Source organism: Bemisia tabaci, chromosome 3 (genome assembly GCF_918797505.1).
Source record: "Bemisia tabaci chromosome 3, PGI_BMITA_v3".
In the NCBI taxonomy this organism is placed as follows: Eukaryota; Metazoa; Arthropoda; class Insecta; order Hemiptera; family Aleyrodidae; genus Bemisia; species Bemisia tabaci.
In genome coordinates, this window is record NC_092795.1 from 58,815,663 (window position 1) to 58,834,965 (window position 19,303).

The 19,303-nt window shown below is 39.0% G+C and overlaps 1 protein-coding gene across 1 annotated transcript; it reads left to right on the top strand.

Moving 5' to 3' along the window:
* LOC109030724 (uncharacterized) lies at positions 1-17,067 on the top strand. The gene is made up of 5 exons (XM_019041822.2): positions 1-220; positions 1,675-1,728; positions 4,014-4,103; positions 6,134-6,238; positions 14,963-17,067. The coding sequence occupies exons 1-5, from the start codon at positions 82-84 to the stop codon at positions 15,544-15,546; spliced, it is 972 nt and encodes a 323-aa protein (XP_018897367.2). The 5' UTR covers positions 1-81; the 3' UTR covers positions 15,547-17,067.
* Positions 17,068-19,303: the final 2,236 nt, after the last annotated feature.

Sequence of the window (19,303 nt, forward strand, 5' to 3'; positions counted from 1 at the left end):
CGCGACTTCGTAGTTGAAAATTTTGCTTTTAGGGTTTAGCTGTTCTACAAGGCATACCGCAAAAGCCGTTTTATTTCCACCATGCGGGTACTTTTTGTTATGTGCAGCATCTACCTGATAGGTGCTGTGGTCAGTGATACACCTAATCGTGACTCTCCTATTAGATCGCCCTCGTCAAGATCTCCTTCAAAGCTCGACTCAAAATCTACAAAACGCTCTCGTAAGTTTCCTGTAAACGCTTATATTAACCATCGGTGAAGAAGCAGACTCCAGTTGTCTACCGTGGGAAAAGTGTACATATAAATCTCATAGTTTACTATAATTTTCACCAAGCGGGCTCTATCATCTCTTGCTAGGTTTCAAATCCGGTTAAAATATGACATTCGCTCTGAGGACCCATTATACCTAAAAATAAGATTCTACTTTAGTTCCAAAGTGTTTCACAAGAGCAAAAAATGGCATTGATATGATAGATAGTTACGTCCTAAAATTCCCCATCACGGTGTTTTTTCGCTTCGTTGAATTGTTCGTCAGGAGTGGTGAAACTGCCCTAATTTATGAGATTTACTCAAATCTGCTAAGCTTTAACAGAAACCACAAAAAATTGAAATGTAAGGAAATGAGACTAAAAACTGTAATGTACAAATTTTGAGATAACGCTGAGCTTAACGCTCCCCCTCCTCTTGTAACATAAATTGTCGCACAATCGAATTCAGATATTTTAAAAGAACCCTACCTTTCTCCCCTACCTGAAATGTTTCGCTGTAGAACGTCACTTTCCATTGACGCGACGTTAGAAAGGATAAAAAAGGAAGTTTTTACAGGGGACATTAGAGGTTCCTATCTGTTTTCAGCTCAATATGGTGGCCCAATTTGAGTTGATATTTGTAATTAAACAATTTTAAGGAATGTCACTTTAGCACGGTGAGGAGGAAGAGACTTACATTTAAATGGCGTTCAATTTCATCTATACCCTCCGTATCCAATTTTGAAAACAATTTCAATTAAGAGCCCCTCCTCATTTTCCCTGTAATAAAATTGATCTTAATGCAAACCTTGCCCAATCAACGTTTGTCCATTACATCAAGGAGTCCGAGACGATTATTCAAACTTTGCAGGCGTTAAAGTTTTTCAAGCTTTGATCGTGGGCGTAACTAGGGAGGTACAGGGGGCCCTGGCCCTCTAGAAATGATGATGGCATCATCTGGCCCCCCTAGAAATGATGATGGTATAATCTGGCCCCAGATATTCTGTCTGTTGGAAAGAAATATTCGTCATAACGATGACTCCTCGTAACTCATTGTAACAATTTTTTTTTTTTTTTTTTTTTAAAGTTTTTATTTTGTAAACTTCCAAAGGAATTATATACAATATCTTTACAATAAGGTAAATCAGTATACAGGAAACAACAGAGAAGTTTCTTACTTCTTGAATGAGAAGGCTTCTTGAATGAGAAGGTGTAACAATTTAAAAGTATTTTGAGCTGACAGTACCTAAACAGCGTAATTCATGATCAGAACTTAATGCGCCCAGGAAGCCATAAAATGTTTTACCCTTTAGACCTGTTGGTAACAGGCCAGGCCCTCCCAGCAAAGTAATCTGGCTACCCTATAGCTTAAATATTTTAGAGACGTGACTTTCAGGAATCTATAAGCAATTTTGCATTTTTTACAGTTTCTTCAAAGAACAGCAACCGCTTCATGTCAGTGGTGTCGGGAGTGTCGAAGGGTAAGTTTTCTTTTTTTCATAATCTTTCTCTTTTAATATCTTTTCTTTTTTTCTTGGTGAGAAAGAAGATTGAAGAGTTCTTCCAAAATGTCTCTGATTTTTAAGCGATTCAATGAGTAAGTACGGCCAGGCCACTTCTTCAAATCAATTCATTATACTATTGACGTCGGTTCACCAATTTAATCACAGCTAAAATGTCATATTTTATTGCACATTTCAAGTATTCGGTCTCTGCAGGAATACATCTAGACCGTGAGGCTAGCTTTCTTTTTTAGAATGGGTTCAAAGTGTATCTGGATTGAATATAAAGTAATTTTCAATAATTTAAACAATGTTAATACGAGACCCAAATTCTCTCTTCGATCAAGATTAAACGCGATGGTGTCGCCACTTCAGTGGTTTGAGAGAATGGCGCAGGGTCGGACTGGCTCGCATCTGAGGGCGTAGACCCTTGGCTGGTTAAAGGGGCGTAATGTGATATTTCCTGATGGGGCATCTCCTTCGTGGAGAGGGGTTCAGAATATTTTGGAAAAGCAGCACAAGTTTACGCTATTTTCAGGTTCAAAGTTTATTAATCGTACAGAGTAAAAATTGTAAAATTGAACGTATTGAAGAGACCGACAGACTTCTTAAATAATAGAAAACAAAAAAAATTAAAGCCACTGGACGCATCCAATTACCATTATTTTCACAAGAACTGTGTCAGTGCTGCGGTTTACACGAGCTTAAGACGTGGGTCTAAAAATCCATCCTAAAAAAGAATCAGACAAGAACCTGAAAAAAGAAGAACGAACGAGTATCAGCACAGCCGACGACAAGAAAGACGTATTCGGGCCTCTTTTCAACTTTTCTCCCGAATCTGAGCGACACCTCATTGGCAGCATATAGCAGGGCATTGAGAACTCACGCTTCGCGTCATCGCGCCTTCAATTTTTCTGATGCAGCACGGACGTCCATCAAGTACGAATAGTTGTATCTCTGCGCCGTCGTTGACGCGCATCTTTTCCCTCGCTTTATTTCCATATTGTGTTTGTTTCCGTTTGTCTTATTCGTAATGGTGCTTCAAGCACTACGTGAATAACACAGCCGAAGGTAGGAGAGATGTGTTCGGGCCTCTTTTTTAACTTTTCTCCCGAATCTGAGCGACACCGCATTGGCAGCATATAGCAGAGCATTGAGAACTCACGCTTCGCGTCATCGCGCCTTCAATTTTTCAGATGCAGCACGGACGTCCATCAAGCACGAATAGTTGTATCTCTGCGCCGTCGTTAACGCGCATCCTTTCCCTCGCTCTATTTCCACGTTGTGTTTGTTTCCGTTTGTCTTATTTGTAAAGTTGCTTTAAACTAGAGCAGATCATTGCGAGTTCACGACTCACGCCATCGCATCTTACATTTTTCATATGCAATGTGGACATCCATCTTGCGAGAATAGTTGATTCGCGTTTACACTTTAGATGTCTCTTACTTTTGAATTTCGAAATAAATTAGATTAAGTTTGCCCGAGATATGTTATGATATGTCCAAATCAATAGTCATTTTGAAAAGGAAGAAATATGTTTAATGGTCTCTCATGAGGTTTATAAAGTGTGCGTATGCCTAAAATTCGAACCGACTATCGTTTCTACGGGAGTTACACATAGAGAATGAAGGAGGGGGATGATAAAGTGCCTGTATGTCAACAAAAAGGCGACAATTTCACATATAAGTGTTTAAGATTCAGCAAGTAGCTCTTGGACCTCTGTTCACCACTATGCGTAAAAGCACCTCTCTTCACCCCTAACTTTCTCTTCTTCCGTTCATTTAAGAAATTTTCCGCATAAATTCTCGGTCGTAATTTTTTTTTCTCTTCTTATTATGCTATCTGTCAGAGGGGCGCGTTTTAGGCGCGCCAAGGGGGCGTATCTGCCAATGGCAGATTGGCCTTATGGCCAGTCCGAGCCTGGAATGGCGGGATGTTTAAAATATTGGTAAACGTGATTGTGGAGATCAAACAAGATAAATTCGTCGTTTTTCAGATCTAACGGACCACGATAAAATATTGAAATGTTCAAGATAACTGCACCTCTCATTTTTAAAAGCGAGAATAATCTAGGTCTTCTAGGCGTCACTGTTGAAGCTACAACTTGTTGCTGATGATGGGGACGTCGTATCAAGCATAGATTTCCTGAGAAAGACATCTATATTATTATTATAAGCTCTCAAGCCTCCTAAATTTTCATTTCTAGTAACGCTTGTATTGATTTGTAGTCATGTTTCTGATATCGATATTATGATTTGTTCCAGGAATGAGATCTCTTTCAAAAAGTAATAAATGGTTCGGCTTTAATTCGTTCAAAGAAAATCCTTCGAGAGTCGTTCGAAAAGCACTAAGAGGTATTCACGATTCACCTATAATTATTTTATTCTTACGTCATGTAAAGATGTTGCTTTCTCTAAAATTCTGTCGGGAATTCATGTATTCATTGAATAAGAATAGACAGGAAAGAACACGCGGGGACGATGCTGAAAAAACACACAATAATTATTACAAATCACGGGACGTTTTGAACAGTCGAAACCGCGTGACCGCGTGACGTTTTGACTGCGTGACGTTTTGACCGCGTGTTTTTTCCTGTCTATTTTTATTCTATGTCTTGGGCTGCCATAGTATACATTTATCTGTATTCATTGATTTTATTTATTTTTTTTTTATTTTGACATTCCTCCGGTTTCATAGGCTGGTTCAAAATCCAGGGGATCTCAATGGGTTAGAAAGTTATTTTAAGGTGCATGAGATGCATCTTAAGTCATTTTAAGAGCAGCGGCAATTCTTGAAATTTGAAAACTGAGTTTTTCCTCCATTCAAGTGCATATAACACACTCGATTCTCATGCTTGCAATGGATTTAAATGGTGGAGAAACAGTGTTGTCAACTCTCAAAAATCGCCACCTCGTGAGGGAACAGTAGGCGGGCTCAGTTACACCTGGATATGATAAAGTCCGGCCGCAATATTAAACACTGGGGTTTTATTATGCCATTGAAATGTTGGAGAAAGCTAATGAGACGTACGAGGATACGGAGACTACGTAAAATTATTTGCTATTACGCCTTTAATTCTCTCCCTAAGAACAAAACGGTTACTTAAAAAAGTAGAAATATAAAAGTAAAAGAGAATAAAAAATGTGAGGGAAAGTAAGAGAAACTAGGAGTAAAATCATTCTGCAGCTGGTTCCTTTGTTTAAATCGATCTCATCGAACGGGATAACTGAGAGGGAACCAATTTATTGTATACTCGATTCTTTCCCGTGTTAATTAGGGTTTTTTCTTTTTTATTTTCTGTTGAATTTAGAAGTGGATAACATCATTATTAAAGATTAATAGCAGTGAAGATTCTTGCAGGAAATTTGGCCTTATTGGCCCAAAACAAACAAATTTTGTGGGAATGAGAGAATACGCAGTGAGAGAAAAAAAAATAATAACTGACCTTTTGTGTTACTATGGGAAGTAGAATACAAACTAACTCAAGCGTCCGGATAATATCTTTTGGTTAGATTTTACCTCAGTTAGATTTTCTTTCGGTTATATTGACCAAATCTTTGGGTGGAAACTTTGCAACCTCGTTAAAAATTAGGCACAAACCGCCAGGATCAAACCTAGATCGCGTGAATGATATTCCAACGCGCTATGCATTCGCGAGCAGTAGCGTGGCGTGAATTGCGATATATCGATTACTATGTCATTTAAACCTATCAAAAAGAATCGATAAACAGGGTGTTCTCAGCGAACACCTTAATAATCGATTCTTTACCATAGGTTCAAAAGGCATAACAATCGATAGATCGCAATTCACGCCACGCCACAATTCGCGAGTCGCAACTTCTGAGTTACACCAAGAGGAACAAAAGTACATTAGCTTATTAGGACATTTTCTTCATCTCCAGACGACTCAGAGTAACCTACGATCTCGGTCTATACATCCAAAATTTATGTCGATTAACCAAGCAAGCACCTACGATTGGTTGATCTGACCGAATAAAAGTAACTTAAGGTACCCCAAAGTAACAGTTAACATGGCAATTTTTAAATGTTTAGGACACACAAATGTATGAAAATTAATATTCTAATACGAAACTTTTTTTTATGAAAAATGTAGAAGAATTATACAACGAGCAGACCTTATGTTTTTTAAAGAAAACTTGGTTACTCCGAGCCAAACTTGATAGAATCAGTTGTTGCTCACATGTATGCTATCTTTGTCGTACTTGAGTGTGCTGAGTCTATAAATGTAAATTAATGCAAGCATTCATAGGTACATACCTCTTCTTTAAATACAGGCTATATAAACTTACATGATAGATGTCAAACCTTTTTTTCAGTTTATTGCTTGATTTATTTTTTCCATGAAAATTTGTTCGTTTTATAGGTGACCATTTGGATAGAAGTCCAAGTCAAATGAGTTTTTCCTCAGATATCTCCCAGGGATCGTCTCCCAGTCGTGCTGAAACACAGCGTCAGTTATTGCGCACCGGTAAGTTCATCCATTTTGCAATGACGAACCACTCTTTCTGGCTCATTTTAGAAACAACATATTTGTCATTGGTTTCCCCATGCAGAAAGGTACTTTTGTGGAAGTGCCAGAGATTATAGTGGCTCCTTATTGCAAAATTAAATCCAGTTCATCTATTTTGCGTAGGCAATCATGTAGGTCCATCTGTCCATTTGAGTATGTGCCCAAACAGTGATAATCACTTACCTCCCATGAATTAGAGGCTTTACACGGATTCTTAATCGTTGGAATATTTACGCAGTAACAGTTTTAAAGCGAGGACAAACTTAATTTTGATCGTAAGGAGGATACCAGAACGCCACTCAAAGATGCCTGAAAATCAACGACTTAAACTTTTTAGGAATTGAAAGGAAGTAACACGAAGGAAAGAAGAAAGGTAGCAATTAAACGTGAGAAAGGGAAGGACACAATGTACGAATGAATTTGTACTAAAAGAACCTGTGAAGTACGCACATTCCATGCACATAGTCTCTTTTAATTTAATTCATTTTCCCATAATCCCGTTTAGCATAAATACTTTTAAAAATACTCGTATATCTGCAGAGAGATGAAAAGTGCAAACAAGTTGGATTTTGCAATCGCTAGCGATGGCAATATTCGTCATGGGAACGTTAGCTTCTGGGATATGAAAATGTTAAGGTACAGTTCGTTTGTAGTATCTTCTGAATTGAAGGGGCTATGTAATTTTGTGTTGACATCTCTTTTTTAACATTTTTAATCATTTTCTTTGCATACAAGAAAGCTGTTATGTACCAATTATTTATTTTCGTTGGATTATATATGGTTTTAGGAAGTTAACGCATTTAAGTTTCAGGTTCGCTTTTTCGGCGTAAAGTATACATAAGGTATCCCAAAAAACTTGTTCTGTAACTTCGAAAGTAAGATAGATACAGACATGATCTTGATCTCATTTTAAAGATCAACTCAATACCCATCGATTAAAACCAAGATCAGCTCAATCGGATAAAAATTGACCGAGTTATGGCAATTTGAAATCAGCGAGGAAAGTTTACGCCTACGGTTTTTAAGGAAGATTCTTCATCGCCGTAAATCGAAAAGTCGGCCTATAAAGTGATGCTTATTGTGTTTTTTTATTTTCGAGGTGTCATTTATCAACATTTTGTACCATCAAACACAACAGTTGACAGTGCGTATTATTGCAAAGTACTAAAGGAGTTGAGAATGCACATTTCCCGGAAACGGTCGGACTTGAAAGCTTCGTGGATACTCCATCAAGACAATGCGCGGCCTCACACATCGAGCTTAACACGTGAATTTATGAGTAAAAATGGAGTTGAAACAATCCCTCATCCCCCTTATAGCCCTGACTTGGCTCCATGTGATTTTTGGATGTTTCCTACGCTTAAAAAGGAGCTTCGCGGACGAAGATTCGTATCGAAGACCGAAATCCAGAATGCAATTCAAAACTTCTTCAACTCCATCCCAGAGGAAGAATTCAGGAAAACAATGTTGGATAAGTGGCAAGAGCGCATGAAAAAGTGCATCCGGTTTGATGGACGGTACTTTGAAAAGCAAAAGGAAGTTATGGAAGATTCGGAGGAAAGTGGATACGAATATTTACTTTTTGAATCCTGGTAAGCGAAAAATCTTCCTAAAAACCGTAGGGGTAAACTTTCCTCACTAATTTCAAATTGTCATAACTCGGTCAATTTTTATTCGATTGAGCTGATCTTGGTTTTAATCGATAGGTATTGAGTTGATCTTTAAAATGAGACCAAAATCATGTCTGTATCTATCTTACTTTTGAAGTTACAGAACCAGTCCCGGTACTTTTGGGACACCCTACGTATGATATTTTTACTCTACACATATGCCCGAATACGCATCGTAAGGGACCTATGTGCTTCCTAAGTTGCCAAGTATTAATTATTGTTAGATGATTGGTCTAAAACATTCAATACAACCAGTAAAAATTAGCTGTCCCCTACGAGATTCGAACCCCCGCTCGCACAAAAAGTAACGCTCTCCCAGAATCAGAACAGTAGCGTAGCTAACTGAGCTACCTCACCGCTCGGATGAAGATGGAGAAAAAGAGAACAGTTAAGTGATCTCGGACGCTGAGCGGGGCTTCACAAAAGACGTCCTTGAGATTTCAACAGTTCGGCCACTGGCGTCCTAAGAGACAACGGATTAACCGTATTACTCTGTGAGACATTGTTTACCTATGCTGTCATATGTCACAAGGTTCATCACACCATGCATTTGCGATCGCGGCAGTAAGCTGAGGCAATATTTCTGTATTCATGGATTAAATCCATCAATCGAGTTCTGATTTTGGCTCATATATCCGTAACGGGTCCTCCAGAGCAATTTTCCACCTTGTACGATGGTTATTATTTCTTTACATCTATGTTTAAAATTTGAGGTGGGATAATGGCGGCTTCTCAAGAGCAACGAGGTAGGCGATCTTTTGCACCAACGAACAGAAAACTGATGGCGAAAAATAGCCAATGAAAACCTCCCAAAAAAAAGAATTTGCCTAAAAACGGAACTTCGTGGTTCTGCGCAGATTTACCAGTCAGACACGACATCTCAAAGTGGAAAAAAACTCGCTGAAAGCGAATTTTAGCAATCAACACAACTTGACGTAGAGACATGATTGGCTAAAAAATACAACGGTTTTTGATACATCGGAAAATCAACCAAAAATCGGAGACTGGGCGAAACGCTCAAGGTCGCAGAGGTATAGGGAATCCCATAGCGAAAGCAACGGAACGATTGTAATATCATGGGGAACTCCGTTCCCATGACAATACCATCATGCAATGCACGTGTAAGGTTCGTAAAACGCATGTAATCGGACACTTTAATAGGGTATGCTTTACAGGAAGATCTTTGAAAGACGGGAAGGGATGAAAAACGAAAGCACAGATAGAGCGGTGCTCAATTGTGTATTCAACATGATAAAAAAAACGGTTTGCAAAGTCTTGGAAACGCATATCCTGCAGTACGATCTGATCTGACTGTGATTCATAAATTGCTGTATCTGAATCATGCAGGCACTCATATCGACGGTGTAAGGCGGCAAACACATAACTCGGTTTGGGACGTCGCAGACTTCCTGTCATAATTTATTTTTTAAACGAAAACTACTCAACGGCAATTCTTTGAAACTGCCGTGATTTTTCTTCTTTGTGCGAAGAAAATTCAGCAAAAACTTCAAGGAATGATGTCAATTTGTCCTCCTTTAGCAAATAATATGGAGGCGGAGATTTTCAGACACCGCAAACGAGATATGTGATTACGGACTTACGCCGTCGATATGTCTTTGATTTCGATGGAACACTTACAAGGGGAGGCTACCGATTGTCCACCTCAGATCGGGTTCAAATTTGGCAGAGAGGTATAGAATAGGTTAATATAAGAAACCGTATTTTTTCTTAGGTGCCAATGCCCAGCCGTTTTTGAGTTATGAATTTTTGAAGTTGCCGTTTTTTCGTGTTAGCGACGCGCTCAAGTTGAGCCTACTGTGCGCGCATCTTTTAATGCGATCCGAGTGTCCCGACGTTCAAGTGAGACAGTTGCCCAAGCGGTAGCGCGCTCGCCTACGGTGCTGCAGATTCAGGGTTCGATACTACTTCCGTGAATTACATTTTTGCAATTGATTATTTTGTTTTTTAATCGCTTCATCACAACAAATTGTAAGTCACCTTGTAGAAGTTGTGGTGCTGATTATATTTTTTCCTTTTTTGTTACACACTCATTAAAAAAATAAAAAATACATAAAATTTAATTAGAATCATAACGTCTACAAGGTGACTTACAATTTGTTGTGATGAAGCGATTAAAAACAAAACAAGTTGGATTTTGCAATCGCTAGCGATGGCAATATTCGTCATGGGAACGTTAGCTTCTGGGATATGAAAATGTTAAGGTACAGTTCGTTTGTAGTATCTTCTGAATTGAAGGGGCTATGTAATTTTGTGTTGACATCTCTTTTTTAACATTTTTAATTATTTTCTTTGCATACAAGAAAGCTGTTATGTACCAATTATTTATTTTCGTTGGATTATATATGGTTTTCGGAAGTTAACGCATTTAAGTTTCAGGTTCGCTTTTTCGGCGTAAAGTATACATAAGGTGTCCCAAAAGCACCGGGACTTGTTCTGTAACTTCGAAAGTAAGATAGATACAGACATGATCTTGATTTCATTTTAAAGATCAACTCAATACCTATCGATTAAAACCAAAATCAGCTCAATCGGATAAAAATTGACCGAGTTATGGCAATTTGAAATCAGCGAGGAAAGTTTACGCCTACGGTTTTTAAGGAAGATTCTTCATCGCCGTAAATCGAAAAGTCGGCCTATAAAGTGATGCTTATTGTGTTATTTTATTTTCGAGGTGTCATTTAAGTATCAACATTTTGTACCACCAAACACAACAGTTGAGAGTGCGTATTATTGCAAAGTGCTAAAGGAGTTGAGAATGCACATTTCCCGGAAACGGTCGGACTTGAAAGCTTCGTGGATACTCCATCAAGACAAGCGCGGCCTCACACATCGAGCTTAACACGTGAATTTATGAGTAAAAATGGAGTTGAAACAATCCCTCATCCCCCTTATAGCCCTGACTTGGCTCCATGTGATTTTTGGATGTTTCCTACGCTTAAAAAGGAGCTTCGCGGACGAAGATTCGTATCGAAGACCGAAATCCAGAATGCAATTCAAAACTTCTTCAACTCCATCCCAGAGGAAGAATTCAGGAAAACAATGTTGGATAAGTGGCAAGAGCGCATGAAAAAGTGCATCCGGTTTGATGGACGGTACTTTGAAAAGCAAAAGGAAGTTATGGAAGATTCGGAGGAAAGTGGATACGAATATTAACTTTTTGAATCCTGGTAAGCGAAAAATCTTCCTAAAAACCGTAGGGGTAAACTTTCCTCACTAATTTCAAATTGTCATGACTCGGTCAATTTTTATTCGATTGAGCTGATCTTGGTTTTAATCGATAGGTATTGAGTTGATCTTTAAAATGAGACCAAAATCATGTCTGTATCTATCTTACTTTTGAAGTTACAGAACCAGTCCCGGTACTTTTGGGACACCCTACGTATGATATTTTTACTCTACACATATGCCCGAATACGCATCATAAGGGACCTATGTGCTTCCTAAGTTGCCAAGTATTAATTATTGTTAGATGATTGGTCTAAAACATTCAATACAACCAGTAAAAATTAACTGTCGTCTACGAGATTCGAACCCCCGCTCGCAACAAAAAGGATATGAAAGCAACACTGACTTGACGTTTCAATCAACCGAGCTATCTCGACGCTCCTTCACGGACGGAGGAAAGATAACAGTTAAGTGATCTCGGACGCTGAGCGGGGCTTCACAAAAGACGACCTTGACATCCGGCCACTGCTGCTAAGAGACAGCGGATTAAGAGCATTTCTCTGTGAGACATTGTTTGCCTATGCTTTCATGTGTCACAAGGTTCATCTCAGGTTGCATTTGCTATCGCGGCAGTAAACTGAGGCAATATTTCTGTATTCATGGATTAAATCCATCAATCGAGTTCTGATTTTGGCTCATATATCCGTAACGGGTCCTTCAGAACAATTTTCCGCCTTGTACGATGGTTATTATTTCTTTATATCTATGTTTAAAATTTGAGGTGGGATAATGGCGGCTTCTCAAGAGCAACGAGGTAGGCGATCTTTTGCACCAACGAACAGAAAACTGATGGCGAAAAATAGCCAATGAAAACCTCCCAAAAAAAAGAATTTGCCTAAAAACGGAACTTCGTGGTTCTGCGCAGATTTACCAGTCAGACACGACATCTCGAGGTGGAAAAAAACTCGCTGAAAGCGAATTTTAGAAATCAACACAACTTGACGTAGAGACATGATTGGCTAAAAAATACAACGGTTTTTGATACATCGGAAAATCAACCAAAAATCGGAGACTGGGCGAAACGCTCAAGGTCGCAGAGGTATAGGGAATCCCATAGCGAAAGCAACGGAACGATTGTAATATCATGGGGAACTCCGTTCCCATGACAATAATCAATTGCAAAAATGTAATTCACGGAAGTAGTATCGAACCCTGAATCTGCAGCACCGTAGGCGAGCGCGCTACCGCTTGGGCAACTGTCTCACTTGAACGTCGGGACACTCGGATCGCATTAAAAGATGCGCGCACAGTAGGCTCAACTTGAGCGCGTCGCTGACACGAAAAAACGGCAACTTCAAAAATTCATAACTCAAAAACGGCTGGGCATTGGCACCTAAAAAAAAATACGGTTTCTTATATTAACCTATTCTACCTCTCTGCCAAATTTGAACCCGATCTGAGGTGGACAATCGGTAGCCTCCCCTTGTTAGTAGTGACGAAGAATTACTCACAAGGCGAGTAGTACCTCCAGCTTACAAATGATCGTATGTCTTTGGAACTTTTTTAGGAAGATGGCAATCATGTTATCATCAACTTTTCTCCTTTATTACTATACACCTTTTTGAGTAGGAAATGTGTACAGAATGTTGGGAAGCACGAATGTAAATCTTGCACAAAAGACAGACAAACAAACTCAGCAATAACTTTCTACGATCTAAAAGTTTCCTAGTTGTAAGTGAAATTTGAGTTTTTGAGAGATTGTCACCTTGAGTATGCACATCCTCTCATATGCCTAGTCATGACAGGGCATGCAGGAGTATTCAGAGTTCAAAAATGGTCCTTTTCATAAAACTATTGCTCACTTTTGAAATCTTGGCCCAAAAAATAAATGGAGGAAAAAAGAAAATTCAAAGGAATTGATCGCTTCCCCGAAAGTACTTTCCATACACGTGGCTGTGCAGTCTAAGGTGCTTTTAATATGAAGTTAAAAAACCACCTTAATGATAGCTTCTACCAGGCCTCCAACTGCATTCGTTAGAAAGGTGACAAAATTAAAACCAGTGCTATGCTTAAAATTGCGTCACATTCTCCTCCGTGTCTTGATAATCAAGCGTATTCATACCAAAAGAAACTACGTACAAACAAATTAAACTACAACAAACTATACACGTAGCATTTGTAATTCCTTCGCATTTAATTCGTTTGTAATTACTATCTTTTAGCAAAAATGCGTCAAGTTGGATCTAATTTGTATAGTAGAAACAAGCAGTGAGCTCCAACACAATGTGTTGATAAGGCGCGTCATTAACTCGCACATATCAACCCCTTTAGGTTTCATTTACAGAGATTTCAAAAAAGGCAAGCAGCACAACAAGAGAATTCACGATCCAACACTGCAAGGTCAACGACGCACCTTGACGAGACCGTGTATTGTGAATCTAGAAAGCTATTCGAACAAATTTAAGTTTTTTGATCTGCCTCAAGCAAAATCTTATCAGATTCTTGAAGAAAAGTGCTACGGAAAAATTTAAGCGAAGAAAGGAAAAATTCTGTCGAACTCCTAAAAGATAAAGTCGATTTAAAGGTATTTTGGGGCTAAAATACCCAAATCACCGGTATTATAAATCCCGTTATATTATTGAAAAGAAATTGACTCGATATAAATGCAATTGTATTAAATATGTCTTGATTTTGTTATTTTAAACGTCTTTTCATGCAAAGAAGCTCAACCATGTCCATGCTTTATTCATCCATGAATTGAAAGTAAGCAATCCACATCCCGAAAATCTACCGATTTGCCGTAAAAAATCGCAGAAACTTGATATACCAGGTCGATGTACCCACTCTTTGAATTTACCAATCAATTTAGTGAGTGCACGTATGTGAAAGTCAAAATGCTATAGTCATTTTGGGTGCATTCATTTTTCATGAAACAATTGTAAGTAATTTCAATCACGAAAAACCATAAATTTTCCGTATAAAATCGAAAAAATCAAAATATGTCGACTCCCTGACGTGAAAATTAAATTCTACGTATGAAAATACTTATGTATCGATATGCTGAACAGAATGCCCGCCTCTCCTCGTAATTTACAAACCTACTACTATTTACTTACCTACTTACTACGTAATTATATATTTTTCTTATTAAAAACTAAGAAAAAAATATAATTACGCAGTAATTATAAATAAATACCAAAATAATTATCAATAGATGTCAAAGACTGACTGAAAACTTTTATTAACCTCTTATGTGAAAATATACATTTTATCAGCTGACACTGACAATGTTGTCAGATGAACAGCACTATCAGAGCACGGGTACCAACTTTTGCAAAGTATAACCGAGGTTACAGATCTGTCAAAGCAACGTTTTGAACAAAACGGAGGAGTTAAATTCTCATTCCGAGAGTGCCGACCTGCTCAACCATCCTCGAATCAGTTCGCTTGATTCTGCTTATATATGCATATTTTAAATCAGCGCGTCGCATTCTTAGGCTTTTTTTAAAAAAACCAAGTAACGCAGACTCTTGGTATTCACTGCACATAAACTAGAGACCCCCAGAATGAGAAACAACTTTAAATCATAATTATTGACGGATAAATAAACTTTTTACACGCTTTGGAAAATCTGAGAAGTTCGCGGTAGTCACTTTTCGGTAAGGAACTAAGGGACTCGGTTATTGTATCGAGCAGGGTTCGAAACGATCGCAAAGGCGGTATACTACGTATACGCGCCAAAAAACAAAGCAACGTAAACTTTGAATGTTATCTGAATTACTATTATAATGGTGATTCTTGATATTTTCTGTATCCCTGCTTTCAGCCTACTCCGAATTTACCAAAGAATGCAACGAGAAATGCTCATTAGAATGGGGTTACCATTATCAATCTGACCATGAATCATACACAGATCTGGTGTTTTCGGAAGGAACAGTAATTCCCATTACGAAAGGAACAACAGTCAAAACATCCCAGGTTAGATCAGGTTTGACCGGTCTGCTCCAATCTGCTGGAGAGGTGATGCGTCTAATGAAACCTGCATACACGTGTTTCTGCATGACAACGAGTTCATTCCAAGCCGTCCTCCGAACTGCGTTAAAGACACATCCTGATGAATTTGAAAAATCGAGGAAAGAAGTGAAAAAGGATCCTGAGGGGGCGAGCAAAGTCCTGGACAAGATATACCCTGAGGGTAAGAAAGGAAAAAATTTCCAACACGTTGATCATGAAACTCTTGTCAGAGTAATTGTAGATGAGATGTCAGCTCATATTCAGGATTCTGAATTCCACGACTCGGACTTCGAGGGGCGTATCGCTAAATTGGGCTGGTGTGACGCGGACGTCGATCACGGCTTAAAGCGTTCCTCTTCAAGAACTCCACCTCCTTCCCCGCCCCGCCCTCTTTAAACCGTAAGAGCTCCTCCACCGATGACTTTTCAGCGGAAACTTAAAGAAGAGTCAACTAAATGTGAAATTCTTATTATCATATATATTCGTAAAAAGAAAAAGAAATGGAATAATTTGCGCATTAAATATCACAGTACCCCATGCAAAGTAGAAATCTACCTTACTCACCCCTAAAAAAAAAAAAAAAAAAAAAAAAAAAAAAAAAAAAAAAAAAAAAAAAATCGAGTCAGTAGGATTTCAAATAGCGTATACACGCGGAAGCCAGAATGTTCCTTACCATATTTCATTTTGACTGGTGTTCCTCGTGTTTTGAAATGTACTAAAGGAAACTAAAACTGGTACACCTTGGAACTTAATGCACTCACAAAATTTAATGCCAGAATGTTGCTTTCTTCTGTGTCAATAACCGTAATGGAGCACTAGACAAGGTACGAATTTCAGCATTCTGATTCATGTTTCTTAACCAAAATTTCACGTAAAACACGATGCGCACAACGAAAAATACCGAAATCAACTCCTTACGAAGATACTTAATGATTCCTGATGCGTAAATTCAAACCACCCGCTCATAGAAAACTCAATACTCTACGTGATTCACATCGCGCGCTAAACGTTATCATGACAGTATCTGCGATTTAAAAATGTGGCAACCGCAATTTTAACGCTTTGGCTCAGCTATAGCAAATTGCTCATAATTTGAACAACACATGGTGGGAAATGAACATTGCTCAATTGAGAAGCTTGCTGGAACCGTTGTAGTGCGCGATTTGACTCACGTAGAGCTTTGAGTTTCTTGTGAGCGGGCAGTTCAAATTCCTCGTAACCAATGTGAAATAAAAACGTTGATATCTTCGTTAGGAGTTAGTTTCAGTAATATCCATTTCGCTAATCGTGTTCTACGTGAAATTCTGGTTAAGAAACATATATCAGATTGCTTAAATTCGTACCTTGTCTAGTGGTCCATTAGTAGAGGAAATTCGACAACGTCTGATGCATTTAGGATGATCCGTTTTATCCTCCCGATTGGACTTATTCATTTTGAGCATAAATACGTCCAATCGCCCCTAATGTTCGAGAGTTATTCCCCAAGAACGACTCCACACGCGGATTGCTGAAAACATCGGTAGCCATATCCAGCATTGTCTCTGAGATATGGCGTTCCTTTACGATTGTTTCCCACCAATAACAGAAATAAGAAATATAACCCACGTGTTAAACATTACCTATTGATAACCCAGAGTGAAAAATATACCTAACTCACAGTTGCTCTTGTAAAAGATCGAGTTATGGTCTACTAAAGTATGGCATGTCCCTAACAAAACCATTCAGTGGTTTTCTCATCTCAATATGTGATGTAGACGTCTCCGCAATTGCATTTATCCACCTAGAATTATGACTCCAGAGAATTTAGTTCTCAAAGAGATCGTTTTAAAATGTAAATATTATAGTCCTTAGAGTTGTACTAACTTTTCTAGAATGGTCTAATCCACAGTTTTCATTTTTATATTGTATAAATAAATTAATTTTGCATTCGTTTACAACTTTGCATTATTTTCTTCCTGGATGCTTCTGCAGTATCTATTTCCCTTCTTCTTTCCTCTCTTGGATTTGCTATTTGGAACGCACTGCTCTAAACTAAACTTTTGCGAGAAGTACAGTTTTGTAGATTTTCCTGCTCAAAATCCACTCTTGAGCTTGGCAGACAGTTCTTAACGTTAATTCCATGTACCTAGGTCACTTTTGTAACTTTATCGAGGGCTACTTCTGCCATGAGTCACACTCAGGACATGTTTAGCATTGCTATGCAAATGGGCCAATTCCGTGAGATGTCATGAACCTGGGGCATCCATCGCGCCACACGACACTTCCAGGACTTTATGTCCACCTTCATTCTTAAAAACATTTCATTCATGAATCAAGTCATGAAAGAGTTAGTTAGTTAGTTTAATTTCAAGACATTCAGCGTCTCAGGCTATAAACGTCTTTACAGATAATTTTGGAAATGGGAGTATAAACGAAAATTTCAGACTCTAAGAGCAGATGAAAACATGTGTTCATGTGTACACTGTACGAATATGGTAAGATGAAAACCGAAGCGGGAGCCTAGGAAACGCTCCAATGCCAAATTAAACAGTTTTCAGTAACAGATGCTGTCAAAATTGAAAGTCCTCTTTAACTAGTTATTCCGTGCGCCTTCAATCTTGCAGGATACTGTGCAACGCCTCTGACGCGAAATAGTTGCTTAAAGCGTTACGGCGCGGCAGGCAACCAGCGTGACACGCGCATAGGCGCCTACAAACCTAACAAAAATCATACGGCCGGGCTACACTGAGCGATAAAAACTTAAACACCGGCTATAGTTCCTGTCGCCGGGCTTTACACTTTATCGCCTGGCTGTTGCTTTTTCGCCATCGGCTATAAAAGGCAATAGTCCAGTCAATCTAGCATTTTTCTGGGAAAATCCATATATAGAAGGTTTTTTTGCGGAAACATGTTGCATTAGGCTACCAGAACAACATATCAAAAGTTTACCAAAATCGGCCGTCCGCTAAGGCCGCCATCTTGAAAAAAGGGGGGGGGCGGGGGGCCAAAATACGCCGCCGGCGACCGGTTTTTAGCTTATATCTTGAAAAATATCGATCCCACGGAAAAATGTTACTGAACCTTTTAAAAATATCATAAAATTGCCTATTAGAAACACTATACATTTATCAAGTTGCGACTTCTGGTTCGTGAGATATGGCGGTAGTTTCCTGCGGCTAGGAAAGTCAAATCTTGCGAGAAATCACGTTTTTTCAACAAAATCCGTAATTATCTTAAAAACGGCGAGTCTGAGGCAAGAAACTGTTCTCACCGGAATGAAAGAGCATAAAATTTACATGCTAAAAATGCTTATGAATTCATTAGGGGGTCCGCCCCCGGAGCGCTATGCGGTCCGAACCAACGGCGGCTACTACGCGGTGAGGCTCGGCTTGGCCGCGCCATGAATTGTTGCGGTCCAAGATGAAACGGCTTCACTTTTTTGGTAGATTTACCGCGAGGGTAAGTCATATTATCCATTTAAATATGTGCTAATTTCCTTTCATCGTGAACCCCCCCCCCCCCCTCCCCCTTTACGTCATGCATGTTGTATAGTTAATAAATGTCAACGGTCGCGCTTGAAGATAATGTTATTATTTTATGCTTTCTTATTCAAATTAAATTTGTCAAACAACAAATCTTCTTTTTTCAAAGTAACTAAAAGGAAATGAATTAATACAAAATCTAGAAAGAGGGAGTTTAAATTCATCCTCTGCTTCCTCTTCGATCAGTGTTTCTGCTTGATTGCTGCATCCCAAGCCGGAACAATGTAGACAAATGTCACTGCATGGTAGACCAGCTCTCTTACAAGAGCAGCGGTTACTACAGCCTTTCGAACATGTACATGAGATGATTTGTAAAAGTTCTTTGGGGGGGGGGGGGGGTCAGGCGGGTTGAGCATAGGCACAAGGAGAAGCCTGAGTTCCGAAGATTTCCACCCCCATTCCTTGGGATTCCGTTTTCTTCCTCTCCAGAGTTGAACTTGATAATATACACGTAAGAAGTGTTGTTTGCACGCATCTGAAGTTGGAGGCAACGTTTGCAGTTTCACCTCAGTTTTTGCCTTGCCAAAGCACGATTAAAACATCGAAATCTGCATTTGTTCAAAGCAGTGACTGATTTTTCAGCACCATACAGCAAAAGAACGAGTTGCTCACCCGCTTGATAAAGCTCATCT

What these genes read in the sequence shown, in the direction of transcription:
- LOC109030724 (XM_019041822.2), top strand. Translation starts at nt 82, where the DNA reads ATGCGGGTACTTTTTGTTATGTGCAGCATCTACCTGATAGGTGCTGTG. An exon ending in AAAATCTACAAAACGCTCTC is followed by an intron (nt 221 to 1,674) that starts GTAAGTTTCCTG and finishes CATTTTTTACAG; the next exon opens with TTTCTTCAAAGAACAGCAAC. An exon ending in GGTGTCGGGAGTGTCGAAGG is followed by an intron (nt 1,729 to 4,013) that starts GTAAGTTTTCTT and finishes GATTTGTTCCAG; the next exon opens with GAATGAGATCTCTTTCAAAA.